The sequence below is a fragment of the Pyrus communis genome, chromosome 9 (genome assembly GCF_041283825.1).
Source record: "Pyrus communis isolate YQ-2024b chromosome 9, ASM4128382v1, whole genome shotgun sequence".
NCBI lineage: Eukaryota > Viridiplantae > Streptophyta > Magnoliopsida > Rosales > Rosaceae > Pyrus > Pyrus communis.
In genome coordinates, this window is record NC_142573.1 from 5,602,501 (window position 1) to 5,628,497 (window position 25,997).

The following is a 25,997-nucleotide window of genomic DNA, read 5'->3' on the forward strand; positions in this document are numbered from 1 at the left end:
CCTCCCACAAGTCTTGACCTTGAAGGTAAGACTCTATACACGTTGCCCACGTGTTATAGTTTTGGTTGTTGAGCTTCTTGATTCCTCCAACAACTTGAAGATCACCCATCGTATCGGCAAGACTTTGACTACACCGAACAAGCTTGAGTGACTACCGTGCAGAGTAATACACTACTCTCGACACAAAGAAGCTCCCTCTCAAGGTTTGTGATAACCCCAGCAATAATCTCAAGAAATTTTTTCTGATGTGGAAGATCAGTCAAAACTGCAACCACAGAGCATACTCGGAATTTCAAGAGACTTTACAACCAATGCTCTACCAAGAACGATCCCTGACCGACTTGGCTCTTATACCAATTGTTGAATAAAGATAACTCTAATGATCCCAAGAAGAAGAAAATAGAGCACACTATTAAAGAAAGCTCACAAAACAAACTAATTAGCAAAGCTTTTCTTATTTAGCTCTAGGCTTTGTTTCTCCTTGGATGATTTACAATGCTTGAGGACTTGGGTATTTATAGCAAACCAAATGAAAGCTACACCACACACTTACTTCACCTACAACATCCACCTACTTCACCTACAATTGACATTGATTCTCAACACCACGATCATCACCAAACACAGATTATAAATGTAAAGCATTCCATTGTTCTACAAAACGCAGGAATGGAATCCTCAAAACCGTTCCATTCTTGAATAGACAAGGAAATGAATGCAATTACTAGTTCCACTCTCGCATTCCGACCGACCAAATAGATGTCGTTTTCTTATCTGGAGTGTAAAACAGCGATTGTGGAAATCAATTACATCGAAAACGGACTGGTAATGAAGCCTATGAAGGGGTTCGCTTTCAACGGATCTGAAACCTTAGGTTTATTCATTTGAAGGAATCTATTTGTTTAACACTAACATGTTTTCCTAATTGGATTTTTTTTTTTTTTTGTTGGCAACGAGAGTAAATCGATCTTTGCTCCTTGTTATATAATTACATAACTTGTGACCTAAGTAAAGCTAAGAATCCATATTCGGGTTCGACGTAATTTTGTGTGTTAGTAAGCTTTGTCATCGAAATTGGTTAAATACACAGATTGAATTTCTGCGTTAAAAAGCACGATGATACCGTGCATAGATCGATCATACTCCTCTGCAGAGTTTGTTCGCTGGCATGTATTGAGTTCGTAATAATATCATAATTAGAAGTAAGGGTTTGAAAGCTAATAGGTCATCATGTTTCTATTTCAAATCGCATTTTGTTGTAGCGATGTGCTTTCAATTCCAAGGCAATCTTGTGTTGTTAGGCATTTAACTTTCTCATATGGCAGTGTGTAATTACCTCGAATACAGCCACAATGATATTCATTACGTAGAAGTCTCCTTAATGTTAGAACATCATGGATAGCGAAAAGAGGCGAGTAGGAGCAATGGCGATTCCAACTCCTTATAAGCTGTTGTAAGATTTTTTAACTTTCCGGCATTCTTCACCTTCTCACGAATAGCCTTCACTCCCCTTTGTGTGGATCCACTGCCTTATCTAACTCTTGACCAAAATTGACCTAGTCACCTTCAGATAAGTTGATAACTATTAATCTAGCAACTCAAACCTACCAATAATTTATTGGCACATTGTTCACAGCTTGCAAAGGTAACATGTAGATGTAGCCATGTAGGGGTACTTTTGAGAATATGGAAAACAGCATCAGGACATGTGAATATCTATGGCCAGTCACTGCAATTAACTTAAATCATTAGTTTTTTTTTTCACTGAATGCCTCCTAGATTAAGACAAATGTTCTAGCTTAGGTACTTGTATCATTATGGTGATCGAAAGGGAACTTCACATTTCAGCAGGATCAAGAGGGAACTTGATCTGGTCACATCCTAGAGATCGATGGTTGTAGCGTGTATAATACATGCGGTAATTTTGGTAGTTGCAGCGAAAATGGTTTGGTTTGCAAGTGCTTATCTGGTTTTAAGCCTGGTTCGCTGGATAATTGGAACAATAGGGATTATTCAGCTGGATGTGTTGGGAAACCAACAAACAATGCTGTGAGCTATTAGTTCTTGAGTTTAAAGATGATGAAGGTGGGAAACCCCGATTCACAATTTAATGCCAAAAGTGAGATAAATAGAGTGCCTATAGAGTGCCTTAACTGCCAATGCCAAGCTTATTTATACGAGGAGGTTCAAATCACACGAAGGTGTGGGAGTAGTAGTTCTACATGCTGAATTTGGTTTAAGGATGTTAGCAATCTTCAGGAGGAGTATGACAGCGGCCGGAACTTCCAGGTTCGTGTAGCAGTTGCGGATATAGGTATGATTCTCTTATATAAAAATGCCGGAATTGCTACAGGTTCATGTAGCAGTTCCATATGTTCTTTTGGTAGACAATCATGCAAGCTAAACATTTGCTCGACTGTTTTTAAATTTCAAGGAATTATATTTTTGCAGAGTCAACATCGAGGAATTGCGATACTTGTGGTACAAACCTGATCCCTTATCCCCTGAGCACTGGAACAAAATGTGGTGATCTTACATACTAACCTCTCCACTCGCGGTTATGCTACGCGAAAGACCTTTTTTAGCTACATCTGTCACATTTATGTTACTTTGCAATCTACAATTTTTTATGCTAAAACATACATTATAAACGTGGGCAGTGTGGCAGATTCAAGAAATATTATTTGAAAGGTCAGTAAGAATAGCGCGGCAGTGGGTAAATGTAACAATCCGTCCCGGGATTTACGTAAGAAAATGGGTATTTTTGTATTTTCACTAAGTTTGGGGATACTTTCCTTTTTAAAATTGTTTTTGAGTCTTAATTGGTGAGCCCAAGGGGCCCACCTCCTGTTTTGTTCCTCGGTTTCTTTCCCTATCCCTTCTTTTATTTTTTTTCTGAAAAGTCTCTCTTCTCTTCTCTCTTTCTTCCTCTGTGATTTCTCCATCCCCTCTCTCGGTGCTATTTTCTCCGACAAGAACACACACACACACACACCCATGCCCACACCTATAACTCTTTTCTAACCCCGTGGTTGTGTTTTGGACGTCAAATCACGAAGAAACCACCTCGGAGACATTTCCCAGTTTTCTGGCGAGCACCGCCCCTTTCGAGGCAATTTCCGGCCAAACCACGGCGAGTTGGCCGGCGTGCAAGTTTCCGGAGGACACCCGTGGCTTCCAGGCTGTTTTCCGACCAACTCCGGCCACGATGACGGGAACCAAGGGTATATTTCGATTCCTTACCTTCGGGGCTTCAATTTGGTATATTGAATGACATGTTTTGGTTGAGTTTTGAGCTCCAACGGAGCTTGGGAATTCTCCGGCCAAAATCCGGCCTTCTCCTTCCTTGGAATCCGGCTAACACCCAAGGCCTTTGGGCCTTTCCTGCCAAGCCCAAAACCCTGGGCAGCCCAACCCAACCTTTTTATTTTTATTTTTTTTTGTTTTGTTAATTCAAAGGCCTTTGGGCCGTTTCTTTTAGGGCCTCCGGCCCGTTAACCCTAAAACCCATTAGACCCAAACCCTTAGGCCCAAACCCAGATCCAACCCAAGTCCATACCCTTTAACCCAATCCGGATCCAAGCTCAGACCCGTTTGACCTGTTGACCCGGACCCGGACCCGGTCAACGGTCATCGTTGACTTTGACCGGTCACCCGTCAATGTTGACTTTGACCGTTGACTTTTTGGGTTTCGTGCGGGACCCCTCCTAGGCTAATTTCGACGTCCTGAACCCGTTTTCGATGTCCGTTTTCCAAAATTCAGTCGTTTGAGTAGAGTTTGACTAAATGTACCATTTATGTGCTTAGGGGCAATTATCTGTGGCGTTTCCTTCTTCGCTAGATGGCGTGGCTTTTCGACGGCAAAGTACTGTGAGTGGACCCCTTCTAAAAATGCATGTTTTGATAGTATAAATGCATACGTGAAAAGCATGATTTGATGATTATGTTTTATGAAACGTTTTACGAGATAACATGCTTACTGAGGCTAGTTTGAATTATTACTATTTTTCTTATAACCCATGTTCTTATAAAATATCTGATGGATGACGATATGATATTGAGAACATGTTTAGAACACCTCTTTATAGTATAGATGATGGATGACTTTATACTATGAAGTTGATTTTCAATATATGTATGTTAACTGGTTTTGTACTTACCTAGTGGTGCTTTCCGCTACGGGACGTAGGGATAGATTCGGTCCGTCCCGGGCGACGGTTTGGTGTTGGCATAGGGCCTGGAGTGTGTTTCCTCTGGCTATTTAGCACAGAGACGGGGAGCCGGCATGGGGCCTGAAGTGTATTTTCCTCTGACTGTCTGCTCAGAGACGGGGAGCCGGCATGAGGCCTGGAGAGTTGTATCGGATATTCACTAGTGTTTATTATATATACAAGTTATGATTTGAGATATTGCACGACATGCTAGGGTTCGGAAAACCTATGTTTATTATTATATATGTGTTTTCATAAAACCTGGGGGGTTAATATGTTAATAACTGTTTTATTATATATATATCAACTTGGTCCACTCATGTTTGTTTTGCGTCCCCTTCAGGACTTAGAATCGAGGCATAGAATCCTGACGTCCAGGCACTTCCGCATTGGCATCTTCGAGTCTTCTCGGTGTAGGACCCACTCCTTGGTTTCATTCAATTTTATATTATTTTTTTTTAGTGTTCTAGATTAGAGGTATGCTCTGAACATGATCCTTATTTGCATATTCATTATTCTTTTATATTTATAAGACTTATTTACCCCTTGTTTTCAGCATTTGTACTCAATAAATGGCTTTTGTCACCCTCGGGTGTCGGCCAACACGTGCCTTTCCTGGTATTCGGAGAATATCGGGGTCGGGGCGTGTCAGTAAAATTTTAGGAACGGAATAGCATGCAAATTGGCATATCATCGAGCCTTGGTAGGCTTGAAGTCATTTGCCAAGTCACATTACACGCATGTCGACAGATGCCAACAGCTTCCAAGCGAGCATGTCGACTGATGTGAATAGCTTTTGAGTGAGCATGCTTACAAATGCCAACATATGTTGAGTGAGCCTATGGACAAATGGCCATTGTAACGCATACAAAGGCACGACACTAGTAGCTACCCTGCACATAGAGGTAATTCATCGAGTAGTTAGACGGCATCTTTTGATGACATCTCAGATTTTCAAAAGGCGATACCCAATTCTTCCATGAAGGATTTATGAGCTTGCGGAGGTCAGCTGACCTCGATGATAGAAAATATGTTGGCATACGATATCCCTTGGGTCCGAGGACAGCAGTATGAGTTGCCAACAGAGAACCCCCAGTTCTCAATTCAACTAGAATGACATTTCTTGCACTCCAAGACTGTAACCTTCAAGAGTTACTGGTCAGCAAGGGTTGAAACATGAACGATTTTATTTTATTTTATTTTTTAGAGGGATTTTGTTCATTTTGATTTTGGTTATTCATGGTTTTTAGGATTTTTCAATTTATATTCCACTTTATTTAGTAACACTCCTAAAATTAAAAAGTATGTGAGTCTCGTGTTACAATTAATAATGTATTACACGAATAGTTTTAAATTAGTGACATATTTATTTAGAGAATGTACGGTGTCAGAGAGTATAAAGAGACCTACATTGAAAATGTCTTCTTAGCATTTCTCTGTTAATTATATGGCCAACTGATTTGTTCCTATACAATTTCTCTCTCTTCTCTTTCAATGATTTCTCCCTAAGAGGTTACGAATCACAAATATTGTGTGTGGGCTAAACAAGCGACTTCACTAGCACAACTGTTGGGCCAAATCCAAAGCCCAAAGGTTAATGTTGCCAACAGTTGGGTTCGAACCTGCACTGCTGAAGCCCAGCCCAACATAACTATCGTTGCCGCCAAAATTTTCCAAAATCCCACCTTTACCCCTCAAGGCGCAATGAGAATTGAAAGAAAATTTATTCTTCAAAAGGAATAACAACCATCGACAATGGGCCACCGGCCGATCGGATCGTCATCCTCGTGCTCACGCTTGGCTTCTAAACAACGGCGCCGCAACGAGGTGGTGCAAATGGCCGAGCACCGGAGGTGGAGATACTCACTTGCTGGCCACCACAGGATTCTCCATTTCCGAATAGTATGCTCCTCATTACTCCTTAATCTTGCTTATTTTACTTAAAATAAGGGAATTGTTATTGACACTCAAAATTTCTCATTCTACACTCGAAACTTTCTCTATTTAGAAAGAAAAATACACTCGCAAAATTAAACTGCTTTGGCCTGCATAATAGCCATATGCTCCCCAAAGAAGATGAAGAACCAAAATTCAATTCTAAGTGTTAATTTATTTTCTTTTAAATTGCATTCATGGGTAAAATCAAAGTTTTTGGATGTACACCCATTGTAACGTAAACAAATTGAGCTTGTAGTTTAAGTGGTTAGTATTTTTTTTTTTATGTTCGGGGTCCAAAATTCGATATGTAGTGTGCGTGTACAACATAAATAAAAGGTCATTTACAAAATAAGACGGAAAGCGAGAAGTAAAGTTGTGGACCCAGATAAATATTCGACCTTTGACTTTGCTCCAGCTACTTACTATAACTTGCATTGGCTACTTTTCTGTCATTGAGCCCTGTCTCTATATATATATATATATATATATATATATATATATATATATATATGTATATATGTATGTATGTATATATGTATGTATATGTATGTATATATGTATGTATATGTATGTATATGGACACAAGGAAAAGATGAAATGTACAGAACTCGACGACCTTGACCTTCCACATTGGGCCAACTACTCTTCACCCCAGCATTGAGTGATTGCTACAGGATCAACATTTTCTGCTCTGGCCGCCGGCCGGTACGTAAATTTATCATTCTCTACGATATTTGTTAATTAAGTTGCCAATCTGCTGTTAATCTGTTTTAGTAAAATGGCTTATGGGAAAAAAATTTGCAGTTTAAGAGGGCTTTCTGTTTTTGCAAGTAGGTAATGTATTAGGTACTTCTTGATAAATGCTGATGGAAAATATCACGAGACGATCTTGGTAGCAGTAGTCTCCTTAATGATGTTTCGCAGAGGGAGGTTAACAAGATCAAATTACGTCGTTGCATCGTTTACAAATCGCATGCTGTTTTCCATCTTCGTTTCGTATGCAGTAGCAGTCCTGTTGTGCTTATCTCACCCATTTTGCTGTGCTAGAGATACAATAACAGACGGCACTCCAATTACCGACGGTATTGAATCAGAAACTCTTGTTTCATCTGGAGGAAGATTTGAACTTGGATTCTTTAGCCCTTCACCTAAAGGGACTAAAAGATATGTAGGCATATGGTATCACCAACTAAGTCCGAGGACAGTGGTATGGGTTGCCAACAGACAAACCCCACTTGTCAATTCCACTAGTACTGGAAGTCTTGCACTCCAAGATGGTAACCTCCATGTGTTGGATACTAATGGAACGAGTTACTGGTCAACAACGGCTGAAACCTCCAAGTCTTTAACGCAGACTGCGACGCTCATGGATTCCGGGAACCTTGTTCTAAGCAGTGGCGATGATCAGTTGGCAGTGAAAATTCTGTGGCAGAGCTTTCAAAGTCCAACTGATACATTTATTCCTGGGATGACAATGGATAACAACTTGGAGTTGACTTCGTGGAGAGGCGAAGATGACCCGGGAAGCGGGAATTTTATCTTCAGACAAGATCAATTTGGAGAGAACCAGTATGTCATCTCAAAATCAGAAGCGATTCTGTACTGGAAAGGCGGAGAAAGGGCAACTGATACATTTTACAGCTTTGATCAAATGCTTCCTGCAGTTACTTACTTCTTATCAAATTTCAGCAAGAAATATGTTGTTCGAAATTCCACCAACATTTTCAATTCTCCGAGTCAAAACTCTTCTTATGAAAGTATAGCAATTCCGCAACAATCAGAATACAAATACACAAGGTTGGTGATTAATATTACTGGAAAGATACAGTTTTGGGCGTGGATTAATTCCACAAAGCAGTGGAATTTGTATTGGTCTGCGCCAAGAGATGAATGTAGTGTGTTTAATGCTTGCGGCAACTTTGGCAGCTGCAATAGTAATAATAGGCCGCTGCTGTGCAAATGTTTGCCAGGTTTCAAGCCCCAGGATCTACAGCAGTGGAATTCTTGAGACTTTTCAGGTGGATGCACAAGTGAGTATGCATTATGTCGTGACCACAAGAATGACACCTTCTTGAGCTTGAAGAAAATGAAAGTGGGAAACCCAGATTCAGGAATCAATGTCGACAATGAAACAGAATGCAGGAACGTGTGCTTAAATAACTGCCGATGCAACGCTTATTCATATGCTAAATCTGAACGAAGGGATGCGCCTACTTCATTGTGCAGAATATGGGACTTGGTTACAAATCTTGAAGAAGAGTATACTGATGGGGGCCAGAACCTCTCTGTTCGTGTTGCGTTGTCTGATTTAGGTATTCTTCCTCTGAAGCTTCCCGAAACTAACAAATGAATGTGTCGATGGCATAACTATTTACTTTGTGAATTAGATGATCAAACCATTTTCCAGCGAAAAAGTAGAACTCAGAAAGAACTTCAGTTACATGAGCGTTATTTTTATGCTTTCTGTTGTTTCACGCTATTCCTTATATGTATAAACTGTTTCAATTAGCACGATTCTAATTATATTTGATTAAACGTTGGGTTAAAATTTTTGAACATAATTGCAAAAGCATGAGATTATTCGATGTGAACATAAATGAGGTAGTGATAATTTCTTAGGTCGTTATGACAGTCAATTAATTACACCTTGTGCAGGTAATCTTCCAGAGCCATCAAAAGAAGACCATACGAGAAGAAAATTGCCATTGTCTCTGATGATGGTAGCGGTGCTTTTAAGTGTGATTTTTCTGGCGTGCATCCTCATTTCCATTTATATATGGAGAAGAAATATGACCAACAAACGAGGTAACGGCTTTTCTATACGCATTATTATCATGAAAGATTTGCAGAGTTGTTCATAGTTGATGAGAATAAATCTCTTCAATTCCATGTATTAGATCAACTAAGACGAGGACAATTTGATAGTGAAAGGCGAGTCAAAGAGTTGATAGACACAAGTGAGTTCAAGGAAGAGGAAGGAATAGATGTACCCTTTTTTGATATGCAAACTATACTAGACGCTACAGATAATTTCTCAAATGCAAACAAGCTTGGACAAGGGGGATACGGGCCTGTTTACAAGGTAATCGAACAGTTGTTTACCATTTCTTAGCACTCGAATAACCTTATATAGCAACACTTGTTTGTTATTAATGTTTATCTGTTTTGGTTACTTGTAAATTTATATGTAAGGGATTTTGTTGCCAGGGAGAGTTATTTGGAGGCCAAGAAATCGCGGTGAAAAGGCTATCAAGGGTTTCAGGACAAGGCTTGCAGGAATTTAGGAATGAGGTGGTGCTGATTGCCAAACTTCAACACCGAAACCTTGTTAGACTTAAGGGATATTGCATGAAAGGAGAAGAAAAGATCTTACTCTATGAGTACATGCCTAACAAAAGTTTAGACTCCTTTATATTTGGTTCGTTCCTACTCCTCTTTTCATTTTCTTTTACTGCATGATATATGGTTTCTTGATTGACTTAACTACGATAGCTTCTAAATTTTTCTCTATATGGAAAATGGAAATTCTGCAAGATCATACAAAAAGCATGTTTCTCAACTGGGAGATGCGTTATAGCATCATTTTGGGAATCGCTCGAGGGCTTCTTTATCTTCATCAAGATTCCAGATTGAGGATCATTCATAGAGATTTGAAAACCAGCAACATTCTCCTAGATGAGGAGATGAACCCCAAAATATCTGACTTCGGTTTGGCGAGGATTGTTGGAGGCAAGGAAACTCAGGCAAATACAAACACTGTAGTTAGAACTTAGTAAGCTACTAAGTTCTGTGTCTATGATTTCATATCCTTGACCCTTTTAGGTGAAAGTGCTTTTGTGCCTGCATAAGTTACTAAGTATATTTTTTGATGCAGTGGTTACATGTCTCCAAAGTATGCATTGGATGGAACTTTCTCAGTGAAATCAGATGTCTTTAGCTTTGGCGTGGTTCTTCTTGAGATAATCAGTGGAAAAAAGAACACAGGCTTTTATCAATCGAAACAAACTTTCAGCCTCATAAATTATGTAAGTGCGTCAAATATTCCATATCCATTTAAACCCCATTAAACCCTATACACAATTTTTTAATTTTACCATTTTCCCAGGCATGGAGACTCTGGACAGAAAACAAGGTGCTGGATTTAATGGACAAGACTCTGGAAGAAAGTTGCAACGAAAGCCAGTTTATCAAGTGTGTCAATGTCGGACTCTTATGCGTACAAGAAGATCCGAGCGATCGCCACTCCATGTCGAATGTGATCACCATGCTCGACAGTGAAACTGCAATGTGTCCGGCTCCTAAACAGCCAGCATTTCTCACAAGGAGAGGCAACTCCAGCACAGCTTCTTCTTCTAGTAAGCCAGAAATTATATCTGAAATAACCAATAGTCTGGTTGAAGGTAGATAATTAAAGCACGGCTGATACTCTAATTTTTCACTCTTTCATAAACCCTTGACCTTTTCACGTCGCATTTGTTTTCTTTCTGTATATTTAACGCTTAACAGGTAATTGTAAAAGCCTATCTCTAATGTTTCTGGTCCCAAAAGTTTGAGTTTGACCTCTTTGCTGTGTGACTTGGGCTCATCGTGTATTCTTTTCTTTCTTATCCTGGAATCAACTTGGAATGAATGTTTTTCTTTTTTATTTCCTTTCTTTTTATGGGGGTCGAGGAGGAGGTGGGACTTGTGATATTTTGGCTTGGGCATAAAAATTAGGATACATTATGGGAAAATAAAACTTCCATCAAAGAGAGCAACAAAATAAGGAATATGTTTATTTTTCTACATGTTAGTATTATTTCTTTGATACTTCCAAGGGGATTTCAGCATATTTTGCTTGGGGTTAATCTTTTTTAATTATATTAGAAATTCTATAAGAACTTGTTATAATTGGATTTATTGAATTGTTTCATCAACGGTGTTGGGTAAATAATTTGGAGCGTAAAGTTCAATTAGATCTCTTTTTTTTTAAGGGTATACATATTAACATTATCAATTAGAATAACATTTAATATATTGTTTCAATGACACTATCGATATTATAAATATGTATATTTGTCATGTATGTAAATAATAAGAAGTGCTATTCACACATCCATTTGTACTTTCCACATACTTTTGTAATATTTGATTATTAATATTCTTTGATTCATTTGATCTAACTCACTATCCTAAATAATACATCATTCGTCCATTATATAGTTGTCATGTAGAGCTGTGCTACATGCCTTTGCATGTGCATGTCAGAGAGTTTTTAATCAATTGGGTGACGAAATTAATGATCTTAGATTAATAACGCTCAATACTTTTTGTTTAGAAAACTTATCCTCCACTAGAGAATCGTTTTATGATTTACCCCTCTCAGATATGGCAAACGGGTCGTGTTTGTCGTGTTCGTGTTGTTTTCGTATAACACCTGTTATTTTAACGGATCGTGTCGTGTCACACCCGTTATCTTAACCGGTCCTTAACAGGTTGGGTCACTTTACCCAATGGGTAAAGTGACCCGACCTGTTATGACCCATTATGACCCGTTAAGAAACATATATTTTTTTTTCTTAAATTTACATATACCACACATTACCACATAAATATTACTTCAAAATATTAAAACACATTTGTCGTTTAAGTATTACATCTACACTCGAAAATAAGATCCTAATAAACAAACATCCATACACTATTTGTCTATTACAAAATATTAAATGTGCAAGGATATGCAAAATGAAAGAGTTTTTGTTTTCAAGGTTGTGAAGCCTTTCTCAAAAGTTTAAACCTTGTCAATGGAACTCAAAGCTTGCATGCTATTCCTTTTACAAAATCCTCAATTTTTATCGATCATCATGACATAATATTTTGTGGTATCCACTAGTGTAAATATTTTAAATTGAAGATTGAATTCATTCATTGTATTCATATAGGGACAGGGAGTGTAGCTGTAAAAAAAATCATCAAATCGGAGTTAAAATAACCATTAAATCGTGATTTTTTGTTGATAACCGTCTAAAAGTTTTGTCCCGTTACTTGATATCTGAATGTTTGTTTGTTGCGATTTTTGGCATATGCGATCTTGAAGCATATACAAACAAGTTTGACGATTGGATCGTTGAAATTAGTTTTGTAGAATGTGTATCCCATCAAAACGATAGATTCACTAACACTTAGAGTTTATTTATACTTTCATTAAGTATAACATAAGATTTTATGGTATCCACTAATGTAAATATTTTAAATTGAAGATCGAATTCATTCATTGTATTCATATAGGGTCAAGGAGTGTAGTTGTAAAAAATCATCAAAATCGGAGTTAAAATAACCGTTAAATCGTGATTTTTTGTTTATAACCGTCGAAAAGTTTTGTCCCGTTACTTGATCTCTGAATGTTTATTTTTTGCAATTTTTGGAATATGCGATCTCGAAGTATATACAAACATGTTTGATGGTTGGATCGTTGAAACTAGTTTCGTAGAATGCGTATCTCATCAAAACAATAGATTCACTAAAACTTAAGAGTTTATTCATACTTTCATCAAGTATAACATAAGATTTTGCGATATCCACTAGTGTAAATTTTTTAAATTGAAGATCGAGTTCATTCATTGTATTCGTATAGGGTCAAGGAGTGTAACTGTAAAAAATCATCTAACTCGGAGTTAAAATAACCATTAAATTGTGATTTTTCATTTATAACCGTCGAAAAGTTTTGTCCCGTTACTTGATCTCTGAATGTTTTTTTTTACGATTTTTGGCGTATGCGATCTTGAAGCATATACAAACAAGTTTGACGGTTGGATCATTGAAATTAGTTTCGTAGAATGCGTATCTTATCAAAACGATAGATTTACTAACACTTAAAGAGTTTTTATTCATACTTTCATTAAGTATAACATAAGATTTTGTGGTATCCACTAGTGTAAATATTTTAAATTGAAGATCGAATTTATTCATTGTATTCATATAGGCTCAAGGAGTGTAGCTGTAAAAAATCATTAAAATAACCGTTAAATCGTGATTTTTCGTTGATAACCATCGAAAAGTTTTGTCCCGTTACTTAATCTCTGAATGTTTGTTTTTTGCGATTTTTGGCGTATGCAATCTTGAAGCATATACAAGCAAGTTTGATGGTTGGATCGTTGAAATTAGTTTCGTAGAATGCTTATCACATCAAAACAATAGATTCACTAACACTTAAGAGTTTATTCATACTTTCATCAAGTATAACATAAGATTTTGTGGTATCCACTAGTATAAATATTTTAAATTGAAGTTCGAGTTCATTCATTGTATTCATATAGGGTAAAGGAGTGTGGCTGTAAAAAATCATCAAAATCGGAGTTAAAATAATCGTTAAATCGTGATTTTTCGTTGACAACCGTTGAAAAGTTTTGTCCCGTTACTTGACCTCTGAATGTTAGTTTTTTGCGATTTTTTGCTGATTCGATCTCAAAGCATATACAAACAAGTTTGACGGTTAGATCGTTGAAATTAGCTTCGTAGAATTCGTATCTCATCAAGTTCAATGGTGTGTGTGTGTGTGTGTATATATTTATTAAGTAGATTTAAATTTATTTATTTTGTAGGTATAACACTTAAGAAATTGAATGGTATGTATATTTAAGCCGATCCAATGGTCACCAATTTTTAATATTTAATTTAATATATATATATATATATATAATTAGTATAGTTTTTAGGGGTATAAAATTGTTAAATTAATATATATATATATATATATATATATATATAATTATTATAGTATTTTTGTAGGGTTATAAAGTTATAAAATTAATATGTTGTTTATCGTATATCGTGTTACCCACGTGTATACCCGAATCAACCCGTTATCTTAACAGGTGCTTATCGGGTTACCTGATAACAGTGGTGAAAAGGAATTGAGTCATTACATGACTGCGTGGATTCGAACCCCATCGATGACTAATCTAACAAAATCTATCGTTTAACAAAAACAAAAAATCTATGACACAACCCATAAACTACACAATATTTTCGATAGTACAACGAAATTTAACAAATTTTCGTGGTAATAATCAACTGATTATTCGATTAATTCTCATTTTGCAAATTTTTTGCCAAATTGCACTATTAAGTTCTATCATTATTTGTATACAAATCCCATGCAAAACGACAGCGATCCGACCTTAGCTCAGTTGGTAGAGCGGAGGACTGTAGTGGGTAGTAATCTCTCAGCTATCCTTAGGTCGCTGGTTCGAATCCGGCAGGTCGGATTTAATTTTTGGTAACTTTTTTTTTCTTTTTTTAATTTAATAAAAATATTTCTTATACCTTCGAAGTTACTTAAAAAACGGGTGAAAACAAATCCAATTTCCTTTTTTTTTTTTTTGGGTCAAAGTTTCCAATTTTCCTGATCATTGCATATTCTTAGCAGCATTTTTCAACAAAATTCAGTGGTAACAAGGTTGCCCACAAACTGTTTGATATTATGACAGCAGTTTCTATTCAAATTCTCAAAAATCCAAAATTTGCATGGAGTTGTTTGAGATATGCTCGGCCAATCATACCTTTTACATTAGCAGAATAAGGTAGCACACTGAGTGCAATTGTCTAATGTAACGGAGATTTAGTTTCAGTGACGTCACTATCCAATAAATGTTTGTCACGTGTTTAAAAAGACACTATTCATCCAATAGACGATTGACACATGATAAATCAGTGGCGTGAGACAATCTCTCGACTTAGTGGGTAGGTAAAAGGTATATTTGATGCTTTTTTTGTACCACACGTGATAAATCAGTGGCGTAAGACAATCTCTCGACTTAGTGGGTATGTAATACTTAATAGGTATATTTGATGCTTTTTTGCGCCACAGTGGAAGGTGATCATACTCACTTTGAACCTAATAAGTGGCTGGCTGGCGAAAGGGGACCGTGAAAAAGTACATGTGGACTCACATTGTCTATTAAATTGCCGTCACTACCGACATTTGGACTTAAATATTTGATGAAATTAAGGTTGTTCATGATGCGCATTTGCAATAGGGTGCGCACTTTCACTAGTTGTTGGGACAAATTATTGTTGAACACTTCTTCTTCTTCCTCCTTTGTATCTCTGTATCTGAATGGGGTGGCTTCTTCTTTGTGCTTTTATGTTTCTCCTATCTGTTTGTACAAGCCTTGACAATTTAGTACCGGGAGAATCTATCAGCACAGACCAGACCTTGATTTCTTCCAGTGGAACATTTGCATTAGGCTTCTTCAGTCCCGGAAATTCGAAGAAATTCTTCCTTGGTATACGGTACAACACAATCCCAAAGACCCCGAAAGTATGGGTTGCCAACAGAGAATTCCCACTTGATTCTCCGGGTGTATTAACGCTTAGCAGTGATGGAAATCTTGTGGTGTTAGATGGGATGACTAAAAAACTAGTTATCTGGTCTTCTAATGCATCTGTACCAGCTTCTGCAATCAATGCCACAACTGCTGTGCTGATGGATAGTGGAAACCTTCAACTAAAACTTGGAGAAGACATTTTGTGGCAGAGCTTCGATCATCCCTCTGACACATTGTTACCTAGCGTGAAGCTTAGCCTGAGCAAGATAACAGGTCAACAAGCGCGTCTGACATCGTGGGCAGCACTTGATGATCCACAACCCGGAATGTTCAGCTTAGGCATTGATCCGAAAGTTCAGAGGCAGCTAATAACCTGGAAGGCAAATGCTACGTATTGGAGAAGTGCTGTATACTTCGACAAGGAGTCAAAAACATTCTTTCGAAATCAAAGCGGAGGCTTCTTTTACGTTGCGTACAGTTTTGATGCTAATGAGATTTATTTTACTTTTGGTGTGTCGGATAGTTCAGTAAAGCTGAGGGCTGTTTTGAGTCCAACTGGGCAGTTCCACCTACTGTTGTGGACGGAGAGAAGTAAGACATGGTTTGAAGCATGGGGAGAGCCTATCAATAAATGTGACTATTATGCTAGATGTGGTCCATATGGTGCCTGTGATAAAAATGGTGATCCCCTTGCCTCACAATGCAAGTGTTTGAAAGGTTTTAGGACCGAATTTCAGAAACAATGGGCTACAGGTGAATGGCCCGGTAGTTGTGTTCGGGAAAAGGCATTGACATGTGATAAAGGGGAAGGGTTTTCAAAGTTTGAGAAGATGAAACTACCGGATCATGCTATTATTTTAGGAAATATGAGTATGAGTGAGTGTGCATATGAATGCCTTCGGAACTGCTCTTGCACAGCTTATGCCTATTCAAATGTGACAGAAGGAGGTACTGTAAAATGCTTGACATGGCTTGGTGACTTGACGGATCTTGTAGAGAATCATGGGCTTGGGCAAAACATGTATATTCGTGTTCACCGCTCTGATCAAGGTATGTTTGTTTGGTTTCTTTCGCTGTTTTCTGTGTCAATTAATATTCTTAGCATACAGCAAAAGTTACTCAGAAAACGATAATTAGTTGGAACCTTTTCTGTTCACTGCAGGTGGTAAGGGTCATGTTCATAAGCTGCCCCTTGTAATAACACTAGTCTCAGCAACAGCAGGATTGCTTACAATTTTTTTATTTGGCTATTTATTGCGGAAGAAAACTTTGAGAAATGAAGGCAGAGGTACCGCACGTTTGCACACACTGCCACCATCTCTCTCTCACTCTCACTCTCACTCTCTCTCTCTCTCTCTCTCTCTCTCTCTCTCTCTCTCACACACACACACACACACACACGCACACACACGGACGCAGGCACCGATTAACACACAAACAAATGGTGCTCTTATAATAAGACTCAAACAGGGAGTGCAGGAGGAAGTATGAGTGAGGCTATAAGCAATGTTAGCCTTGGAGGTGGAAAGAATGATAACGAACTACCACTCTTCAGTTTAAGGAGTATAGTCGCATCAACAAACAACTTTTCTGAAGCTAATAAACTCGGAGAGGGAGGGTTTGGCCCTGTTTATAAGGTGACCCTTCCACTATGCGCTCTTAATGCTAGTACATTGATAGTTCTTCATCATATCTTTTGTATCTTTCTTAACAATGTCCCAAATTTTCCAAGTTAAGGAGTCTAGCAGCTCTCTTATTCTGGAATTTTTCATCCTCTACAGGGGATTTTGACTGAAAATGAAGAAGTAGCGATAAAAAGGCTGTCAAGGAAGTCAGGGCAAGGACATCAGGAGTTCATGAATGAGTTAAAGCTTATAGCCAAGCTCCAACATACCAATCTCGTTAGGCTCTTGGGTTGCTGCATTGAAGAGGAGGAAATGATATTGATCTACGAGTTCATGCCCAATAGAAGTTTGGACAAATTTTTGTTTGGTATATGGTCATCACTACTACCATTAATTCTTTCATATTGTTGACTTCCATGGCATCACATTTTTATTACCTTTTTTCAACATTAAAATCATTCTTCTTCATGGTTTGCGCAATCAGATTCATCCAAAAATACAACACTGGATTGGGGTACACGCTTTTGAATTATAGAAGGTGTTGCTCAAGGAGTACTTTATATCCACAAGTACTCCAGGTTGAAAATCATTCACAGGGACCTAAAAGCAAGCAATGTTCTGTTGGATGGAACAATGAACCCCAAAATTTCAGACTTCGGGATGGCAAAAATTTTCAGCATGGATCAAACTGAGGCAAATACAAACAGGGTTGTTGGGACATAGTAAGTGCTTTCCTTCATATGTAAACCTTATGCAATTACTTGCTTGTTGCTGACTTCTCTACCTTTGATTCGTGCAGCGGCTACATGTCACCTGAGTACGCACTTTACGGCCATTTTTCAGAGAAACTGGATGTGTTTAGCTTTGGAGTGTTGCTCTTAGAGATTGTAAGTGGAAAGAGGAATTCTGCTTTTCATCGTCTTGAACAGCCGCTTAGTCTTGCTGGATGGGTAAGTAATGTTTTTCAGATTTGATTCAATCTCAAGAAAGTGAATGGTCATGCATGATTGATGGGTTTGTTTATATGTTAAAATTAGGCATGGGAGTTATGGAAAGAAGGTAGAGGAATCGAGGTGATTGATGAGTCAGTAAGGGAAACATGCTGTTTGGATGAAGCTCTGAAGTATATCCATGTAGGGATTTTGTGTGTCCAAGAAGCTCCAGCTAATCGACCAACAATGTCTTCTGTAGTTTTTATGCTAAACAATGAAGCTACATCACTTCCACCCATCAAAGAACCTGCTTTTTCAACGCCGAGGAAGTCCAGTCATGTTGGCTCTTCTTTTTCTCAAAATTCGACAAGTTTTTCCAATAATGCAGTCACCATTAGTATCCCAGAAGCTCGATAATGGTTCGTTAGTGTTTCCTTTCTCTAAACTAAAAACCGTGTAAGAATTTCTCAATTTCAATATAATGTTGGATTGTGCTCTTTTCTATGGGTAATGTGGGAGCCGAAGGCCTACAGAGGAATACTTTCTGATATTTTTCATTAATCAGTACTTATTTTTGGTTCTTCTTGTCTCATAAATATGCCAACAAGGTATTTGGAAAATAGTAAGTATATATTGCACATGTTTTCTTTCAAGTACTAAACCTTATGTGATCACCATTACTGCTTAATTTAATTTCTCTGAGAAATTGGATATTAATCTTTGGAGAGTCGTTAGAAAATGTTAGTGGAAAGAGGCATTGTTCGTGGAGTGTTGAAGATTCACCAACGCTTGATGATCGGGCAAGTTTTTAGAAATTATAGTTAGACTCATATATATATAAACCCTAGCTAGTACTAATCTCACACATATGCCTACTCTATTCATGTCCCGTTATGACTTGGCTCGCAACTTTGCATTAGTCCTCAGTCTTAATTTTTCCTAGAAATAGAAAATGCACGTCGAGAAAGAAGACGTAGTGTTAGAGTTTGGTGATTTTAGATTGAATTTTGGAATGGATTTCTGTGTTGAGCGATGCAACCTCAGTGTCCGGTTTTTCTGAGAAAGAAGATGATGAAGGGGAATATTGCAGAGGAATGTCTAACATAACTGCATCATCACATTTATTCATTCACGCACACATGAGAGTGTGGTATTTGTTGCCATTGGAGAGAAAGGAGGGAGCTTCTCTCCCTCACATCATTTCAAACTAAATCTAGCTATTCAATTTCAAACTAAGTCATCATGTAAGATGCTTCCAGTTGTCATGAGCTATGAATCAATACAACTAAGACTAAGACTAAGCAAGCTGAGTATACACACACACACACACACACACACACACACACACACTCTGTAAACACGGGTATGTAGACGTCTATGGCCATAGGACACAGTTGAGGAGTAGTGAGATATTTATACCCGAAGCTTCACTGGCGAAACCAGTATCGGACAGCTTCACTAGCCACAGCTAGTGTTAGTGTGTGATGTATATATTTCCTTCTCTAGCATAACCCAGAGTCGTACAACTTCACCTTCGGGTGATGGGGCCTACCATATTTCTTCACTGGCGTAACCCAATGTCGTACAACTTCGCCTTCAGGTGATGGACAGGTACTACCTTCGAGCAAATACAATACCCCTAGAGAGTACAGTTTTGACCGAATTTATGGATTTGCCTTTGGGCGTTTCGATATTAATTTTAGAGATGATTTTACAATTACGAACATTTCCTGCATGCTAGAGTTTTAGAAAAACCTATACGTAGTATTATATATGTTTTCAAAATAGGGGGTTATTATGTTCAGAAAGGAATTGGTTTTCATATTATTAGCATTAGTATAAATTATGGTCCACTCACCCTTTGGTTTTTGCGCCCCATCAGGAGTTAAGAAGCAAGGCGTTCGATCCCAACGTCAGGGCACCTTTGCATAGGTATTTTCGAGTCTTTCAGCGTATGATCCACTCCTTTATTCATATATTTATTGTAATTCTTTCATATATTCCTTGATTAGTTGTATACTCTGGACATGTTTCCGTATCAACGTGTTTCTTTGTAATTACTTATCTTATTGTTTGCATGCTTAAAATGGCTTCGTCACCCTCGGGTGTCAACCAGCACGTGCCCATCCTAGTATTTGGGGATGTCAGGGTTGAGCGTGTCAGTATCAAAATTCTACTAAAGTAATTACCAAAACATATTAAGAATAGAGTAAAATAGATAATATAAAATCGACTCATCAATGCATACGATGAAAACCAACCTAATGTACACTATGTGTTTGTCAATTTTTTTTTTTTTTTTTTTTAACAAACAATATTATCTATACTGAGGGAGAATCGAACCTTGTGGGTTAAACCTCACAATGGGCTAGCAATAATGTGATTCAAATTCGCCTTTGGTAAAAATCGAACTTGAGAACTCTCACTTATCAGTGAAGAGGAATACCACTAGACCGTAGTATTAAGTAGCTTTATCAATGTTTTGCACAATTGCAAGTGGTCATTTACCATAGTGGTGGAGAAGAGTGTTACCCTTGCACCATGATGTGAGTTCGAATCCTGTGGATTTTCTAATCTAACATTTAATCTAACTAATCTATCGTTTGACAAAAGAAAAATGTTTTGCACAATCGAGAACAAACCCCAAACGCACCTAGAGACAACAAGGATGCTCAATAAATATCTAGAAAATAATCTTTCGAAATTAGTTTTAGACTTTCTTCTATTTAGTTAAACTGGAGGAATGGAAATAATGTTATTAGGTTGTCATTTCCTTTATAAATCCTTCATAAATCCAAGTATTTCTTGGATTACACTTCTTCACTAAGGGGCACCAAATTCATATAAACATGTCCTTGAAGTTTAAATTGTTATTCAAATGCTTATGCTTAGAACATGTTTATGAAGTTATTTCAATATAGGATACTGAGGGTAGACAAAGTACCATAAAAAAGGTAACCGAAACCTGAATTTTAATGCAGGCCGACTGATTTAAAGTTCCAGAGACACTACGTGGTTTTTGGGCAAACCGATCGGATGTTTATTTGGTCTGACCGGCGCCCATTTTTATTTTGAAAAAGTTTCCGACACATAATTCCTTTTCTGCATTTCATAATAATTTCAACCATCAATTCTTATATGGTAAGGAGTTATAGTTCGCATTATATATGTGGAATTTTCTTCCGCTTCCAGGGATTTTGCCTAAAAATCAAGAAGTAGCCATAAAAAGGTTGTCCAAGAAGTCAGGGCAAGGGCTTCAGGAGTTCATGAATGAGTTGAAGCTTATAGCCAAGCTCCAACATACCAATCTTGTTCGGCTCTTGGGTTGCGCTATTGGAGACGAGCAACTGCTACTTATCTATAAGTTCATGTCGAATCGTAGTTTGGACGAGTTTTTGTTTGGTATGTTCTCGGCACTTTTCAGATTACTTCTTTGATATTGCAAAATCATTTTCCCGTTGTGTGAAATCCATTGAATGCAAGATTTTCTTCCTTGTGTCCTACATTTTTTTTTCTTTCCAAAACAGATAAAACTAATTTACGTAGCTCATTTTTCTACATGGTTTGACCAATCAGATCCATCTAAAAAAACAAAATTGGATTGGGGTAAACGCTTTCAAATTATAGAAGGTATTGTTCAAAGAATACTTTATCGGCGCGTTTGTTGCACCGGACTATTTAGGATTGAACTAGCTTCAGGGCTAAGCTAGATTGGCTTGGCTTAGACTAAGCTAGATAAGAATTATGAAGCGTTTAGTGTAACGCCGGACTAACAAACGAGGCCTATATCCACAAGTATTCTAGATGGAAAATCATTCATAGGGACCTCAAAGCAAATAATGTTCTGTTGAATGGAGCAGTGAATCCAAAATTTCAGACTTTGAAATGGCAAAGATTTCGAGATTAATCCAAGTGAAGCATGCAAATACCAACACGGTTGTTGGCACATACTAAGTACATATATGCGTGGCACATGTTTTCAATCACTTAAGCCTTATGCAATTACACGGCTAGCCATTAATTGCTTACACTCCTCTAATTACGGAAAATATTCATGTGCAGCGGCTACTTGTGAATATAATATTGAGTGAATTTTTGCTCACCACCATTTAGTGCGGTGTATGTTCATCACCCTATTTATTATCGTTAGATGAGTTTGAATTTTGAGATTTGTGTTTATCCATTACACGAATCTCCAAATTCAAACTCATCTAACGGTGATAAATAGGATGGTGAGCATATACCACACTAAATGGTGGTGAGTAAAAATGCTTCCATATAGAGTGCATTTTTGCTCACCACCTTATTTATCACCGTTAGATGAGTTTGAATTTTGAGATTTGTACTTATTAGAGAACCTCCTTCTTTGAACTTCACAATTCTTATGTGAATGTGTCGTAACTTCAAAGCTTCAATCGTGCTTCACGTACAACTATTATTATTTCAGAAAATGATCGTGCTTTGCGACATATGTTGGCCTGATTGAGGTGCGTTTTCAAAAGTAAAACACTTATTTATTCCTCATACTCATTTATTTGCCTGGGCTTCTTTTTGTCTGTCGATTCTTAAATCATTACATATTTTAGAGCAATATATGAACACATTGTAGATCAGTTAATATGTTAGAAGAAACTGTTAGCTAGTTAGTCAATAGGGAGGGGTTTTGTTTTGTTTGGGAAATACGGTATTCTAAACTACTCTGTTTACGGAAAAGGGAGTTCAAGATCGGATGAAATGAGGTTAGCACAGTCACAATTATGTCCTCGTTAGTAGATTGATCTCATATTCTCTCATGGAATGGAGGTGATTAACGAATCCGTAAGGGAAACATGCTGGCCTGGTGAAGCTTTAGTGTATCCATGTAGGGTTTTGTGTGTTCAAGAAGCTCCAGAGATGGACCAACAATGTCTTCTATAATTCGCATGCTGCATCTCTTCCAACCTACAAAGCACCTGCTTTTGCAACACTGGAATTCCAGTGTTGCTAATTCTTCTTCTCAAACTTCTACAAGTTTATCCAATATAGTCACCATTAGTTTGCCAGAAGGTCGATAAAAGTTACGAAATTAGAATTTGGGAATGTGTAAATGTATAATATGGGAGGACTTCCTCTTTGGCCTTCATATAATTTTTATTATTTCGGCAAGTGAGCGTGAATCAAATGAATACCTGCGAAGGTTCAATTAGGTATGACATTTAGAATGACAGAAGCATGGAAAGAGCTAGAGGAAGAACACCATTTATATATATATATATATATATATATATATATATATATATATATATATATATAAGGCATATTTGTCGATTTACTCCCTGAACTTGTATGAAGCTGCCAATTTCCTCCCTGAACTTTAATTTTAGTCAATTACCCCCTTGAACTTTTATAATTAAGCAATTTCCCCCTTGAACTATAATTGTAGCCGATTACCCCCTTGAACTTTTGTAAATAGCCAATTTTCCATCCATCTTGATCAGGGAAACAACACATGACAACTATATGAGGGCAAAAATGATGAAAAACTGAATGAAAGTTTTTAAAAATCTAACGCCAGGGGGAATTGGCTATTTATAAAAGTTCAAGGGGGGTAATTAGCTAAAATTCAAGTTCAAGGGGAAAATTGGCTAATTAAAAAAGTTCAATGGGGTAATCGGCTAAAATTAAAGTTCAGAGGGGAAATTGACAACTACATACAAGTTCAAGAGACAAATTAACAAACACCTCTTTATAAAATCATGAGCTAAAACTGATGGGAATTGTGTTTTTTCGTACACGCTTTTCTGTGATACATAATGGCAGCTAATTAAGTGAACCAAGTAACTCAAGGAGTACCACCTTATCTATCAAACTGTATGTGTCCACAAGTAGGTAAAGAACTTATACCTGTTGTGAAGTCTTTGGATCAATGTCTACTCGCATTGTCCTTTACACATAGTACACCAGGAGATTAGACCAACAAGGACTACTCTTTGGACGCTCTATGGAACTTGAAGGTTCTCGCTAAGTATTTTAGTTGTCTCTAGGTTTCTCCTCAACAAGTCCTCAGGAAATGGGAATTTGATAATTTCGAAAAAAGAAAAAGTAAGGAAAGGGAATTGGATTAACACCTATTCGTTTTCTTTTCATTCCCATTACTAATAAGTACACGAGCTCTTAGTACTGTTCTTCTCTCTTCTCTAAAGCTCACGTAGACGTTACGCACCTAATGAGTCACATAACTTGGTGTAGTTGTGAGCCATCTTCTCTAAGCTCTTATGTCAATTCAATTAGGCTCAACTGCTTACCTAAAAACTTAAGTAGTGAAAGATTAATAAAATTGAAGTTTTGATTTGGACTGCTAGAAGCTTTGTAAGAGCAGTGAATAACGAGATGAGTAGGCCTCCCACGGTCTGAACGTGGATTGTAAGGAAACAGAAGAGGAAGAATAGGTAACAACTGTGGCAGGCCCAAAAAGTGAGTATGTGGTGGATGAGGAAAGTCATACCCATGTCTAAGACACATACATATACCCCAAAGAGCAATGGGCTACTCAGTATTATTTGTTTTTTTTTTCTTTTTTCTTTCAATTATTGTTTCTCGCATAAACGGCAACATGTGTACAAATTATACACAAGAACTGTTGAATATAATATTATGAGGTATGATGGAGATACAATTTTATACTTGCTAAAGTAATAGTTCGTGTAAGTGCTAGAATCAAAGTGCATATTTGCTTATCGCTCTCAAATTGTGAGAATGTTCATCGCTTTACTTATTATTAACGATGACAAATAAAGTAGTAATCATCACTTGACGGTAATGTGCAAAAATATTCCCAAGAATCATCAACCTTTTCCTTCTTTACCCAAAAAGTGGGAAGCTATACATGAATTCTCTAGTAGATAAAAATGGAAAGGAGGTAATTACAATCTCATTTTCACGAGGACGTCAATGGGTAAACTTAACGTTATCCTGACATCGAATTATTCATATAATATTTGTATTATTAATACGAAACATATTATATTCACAATAATGTAAGGAGAAGTTTGTTTGCCCTCACTAAGTGTCATTGGATTAGACTGAACTAACTATTAGTCTAGTCCTGTGTTTGATATCATGCGAGACTGGTGTTAATGAGATTAGCCCGAACTCGCTAGACTAAAGGCATCATTAAAAGTTCTTAGCGGGAGTCCCCGAAAACCATGGGACTAGCTAAGAACTGCCTCTCTCTACTCTCTATTTCATTATCTCCTACTCTCTCCCTCACTCCTTGCCTAGAACCTAGAATCATGAGACCTCATATCTGATTTTCTCGTGCACATCTCGAGTTTATTGCCGAGATCGCTGTCGAAAGGCAGTGCTTCTCCTCTACTCAGATCCTTGGCTTCCCCAACTCCCAATATCGCTCTTGACCATCACCTTCATCTGTCGGTAGATCATCGGCAAACTCCACAATGCCAACCAAAACCCAGAAACGAAAAATACCAATCTGCCAAAACCCAAATGAAATCCAGAAGCTTGTGAAAAATCTAGAAAAAAAAACCTATATGACAAATCAGAAGCTTTTTTTTAGAATGAATGAAAAAGAATGGAATTTGATGATGAGGGAGAAAGTGGTGAAAAAGAATGGAATTTGGTGATGAGGGAGAAAGTAAAAAGAGAGAGTCAGAGGGGCAGTTGGACAGAATGAATGAAAAAGAATGGAATTTGATGATGAGGGAGAAAGTGGTGAAAAAGAATGGAATTTGATGATGAGGGAGAAAGTAAAAAGAGAGAGTCAGAGAGGCAGTTGGACAGGAAGAAGTAAAAAATGAAGAGCATTCAAGAGAGAGAGGGTGTTCTAGAAAGGTAAAAGAAAAAAAGAAAAAGAAATAAAATGTAAAAGATAGAATTAAATATTATTATTTTTATTATTTTAGTTCTTAATCCAATACTACACCAAACGCTTCACTAAGTTAGTCCAGCTTAGTTTAATCTAAGCTAATCCAGCTTAGTCCCTAA

At 37.5% G+C, this 25,997-nt stretch overlaps 3 protein-coding genes, 1 non-coding gene and 1 pseudogene across 4 annotated transcripts; all 5 read left to right on the top strand.

Annotated features, from left to right (window-relative positions):
* The first annotated feature begins 7,059 nt into the window (after positions 1 to 7,059).
* Positions 7,060 to 8,179, top strand: LOC148694108 (G-type lectin S-receptor-like serine/threonine-protein kinase At4g03230 pseudogene; annotated as a pseudogene).
* On the top strand, positions 7,123 to 10,794 carry LOC148694109 (G-type lectin S-receptor-like serine/threonine-protein kinase At4g03230). Its single transcript, XM_088699336.1, has 7 exons — positions 7,123 to 8,461; positions 8,805 to 8,954; positions 9,047 to 9,231; positions 9,357 to 9,567; positions 9,684 to 9,921; positions 10,024 to 10,174; positions 10,255 to 10,794. Exons 1-7 carry the CDS (start codon positions 8,236 to 8,238, stop codon positions 10,555 to 10,557), a joined length of 1,464 nt encoding a protein of 487 aa, XP_088555462.1. The 5' UTR covers positions 7,123 to 8,235; the 3' UTR covers positions 10,558 to 10,794.
* A 3,508-nt stretch (positions 10,795 to 14,302) lies between these two features.
* On the top strand, positions 14,303 to 14,395 carry TRNAY-GUA (transfer RNA tyrosine (anticodon GUA)). Its single transcript has 2 exons — positions 14,303 to 14,339; positions 14,360 to 14,395. It is a non-coding gene; the product is annotated as a tRNA-Tyr (tRNA).
* A 797-nt stretch (positions 14,396 to 15,192) lies between these two features.
* Positions 15,193 to 16,948, top strand: LOC148694110 (S-locus-specific glycoprotein S13-like). The gene is made up of 2 exons (XM_088700150.1): positions 15,193 to 16,507; positions 16,620 to 16,948. Exons 1-2 carry the CDS (start codon positions 15,247 to 15,249, stop codon positions 16,946 to 16,948), a joined length of 1,590 nt encoding a protein of 529 aa, XP_088556276.1. The 5' UTR covers positions 15,193 to 15,246.
* Positions 16,949 to 17,599: 651 nt separating this feature from the next.
* LOC137740406 (G-type lectin S-receptor-like serine/threonine-protein kinase At4g03230) lies at positions 17,600 to 18,512 on the top strand. Its single transcript, XM_068480285.2, has 3 exons — positions 17,600 to 17,804; positions 17,882 to 18,032; positions 18,120 to 18,512. The coding sequence occupies exons 1-3, from the start codon at positions 17,716 to 17,718 to the stop codon at positions 18,429 to 18,431; spliced, it is 552 nt and encodes a 183-aa protein (XP_068336386.2). The 5' UTR covers positions 17,600 to 17,715; the 3' UTR covers positions 18,432 to 18,512.
* Positions 18,513 to 25,997: the final 7,485 nt, after the last annotated feature.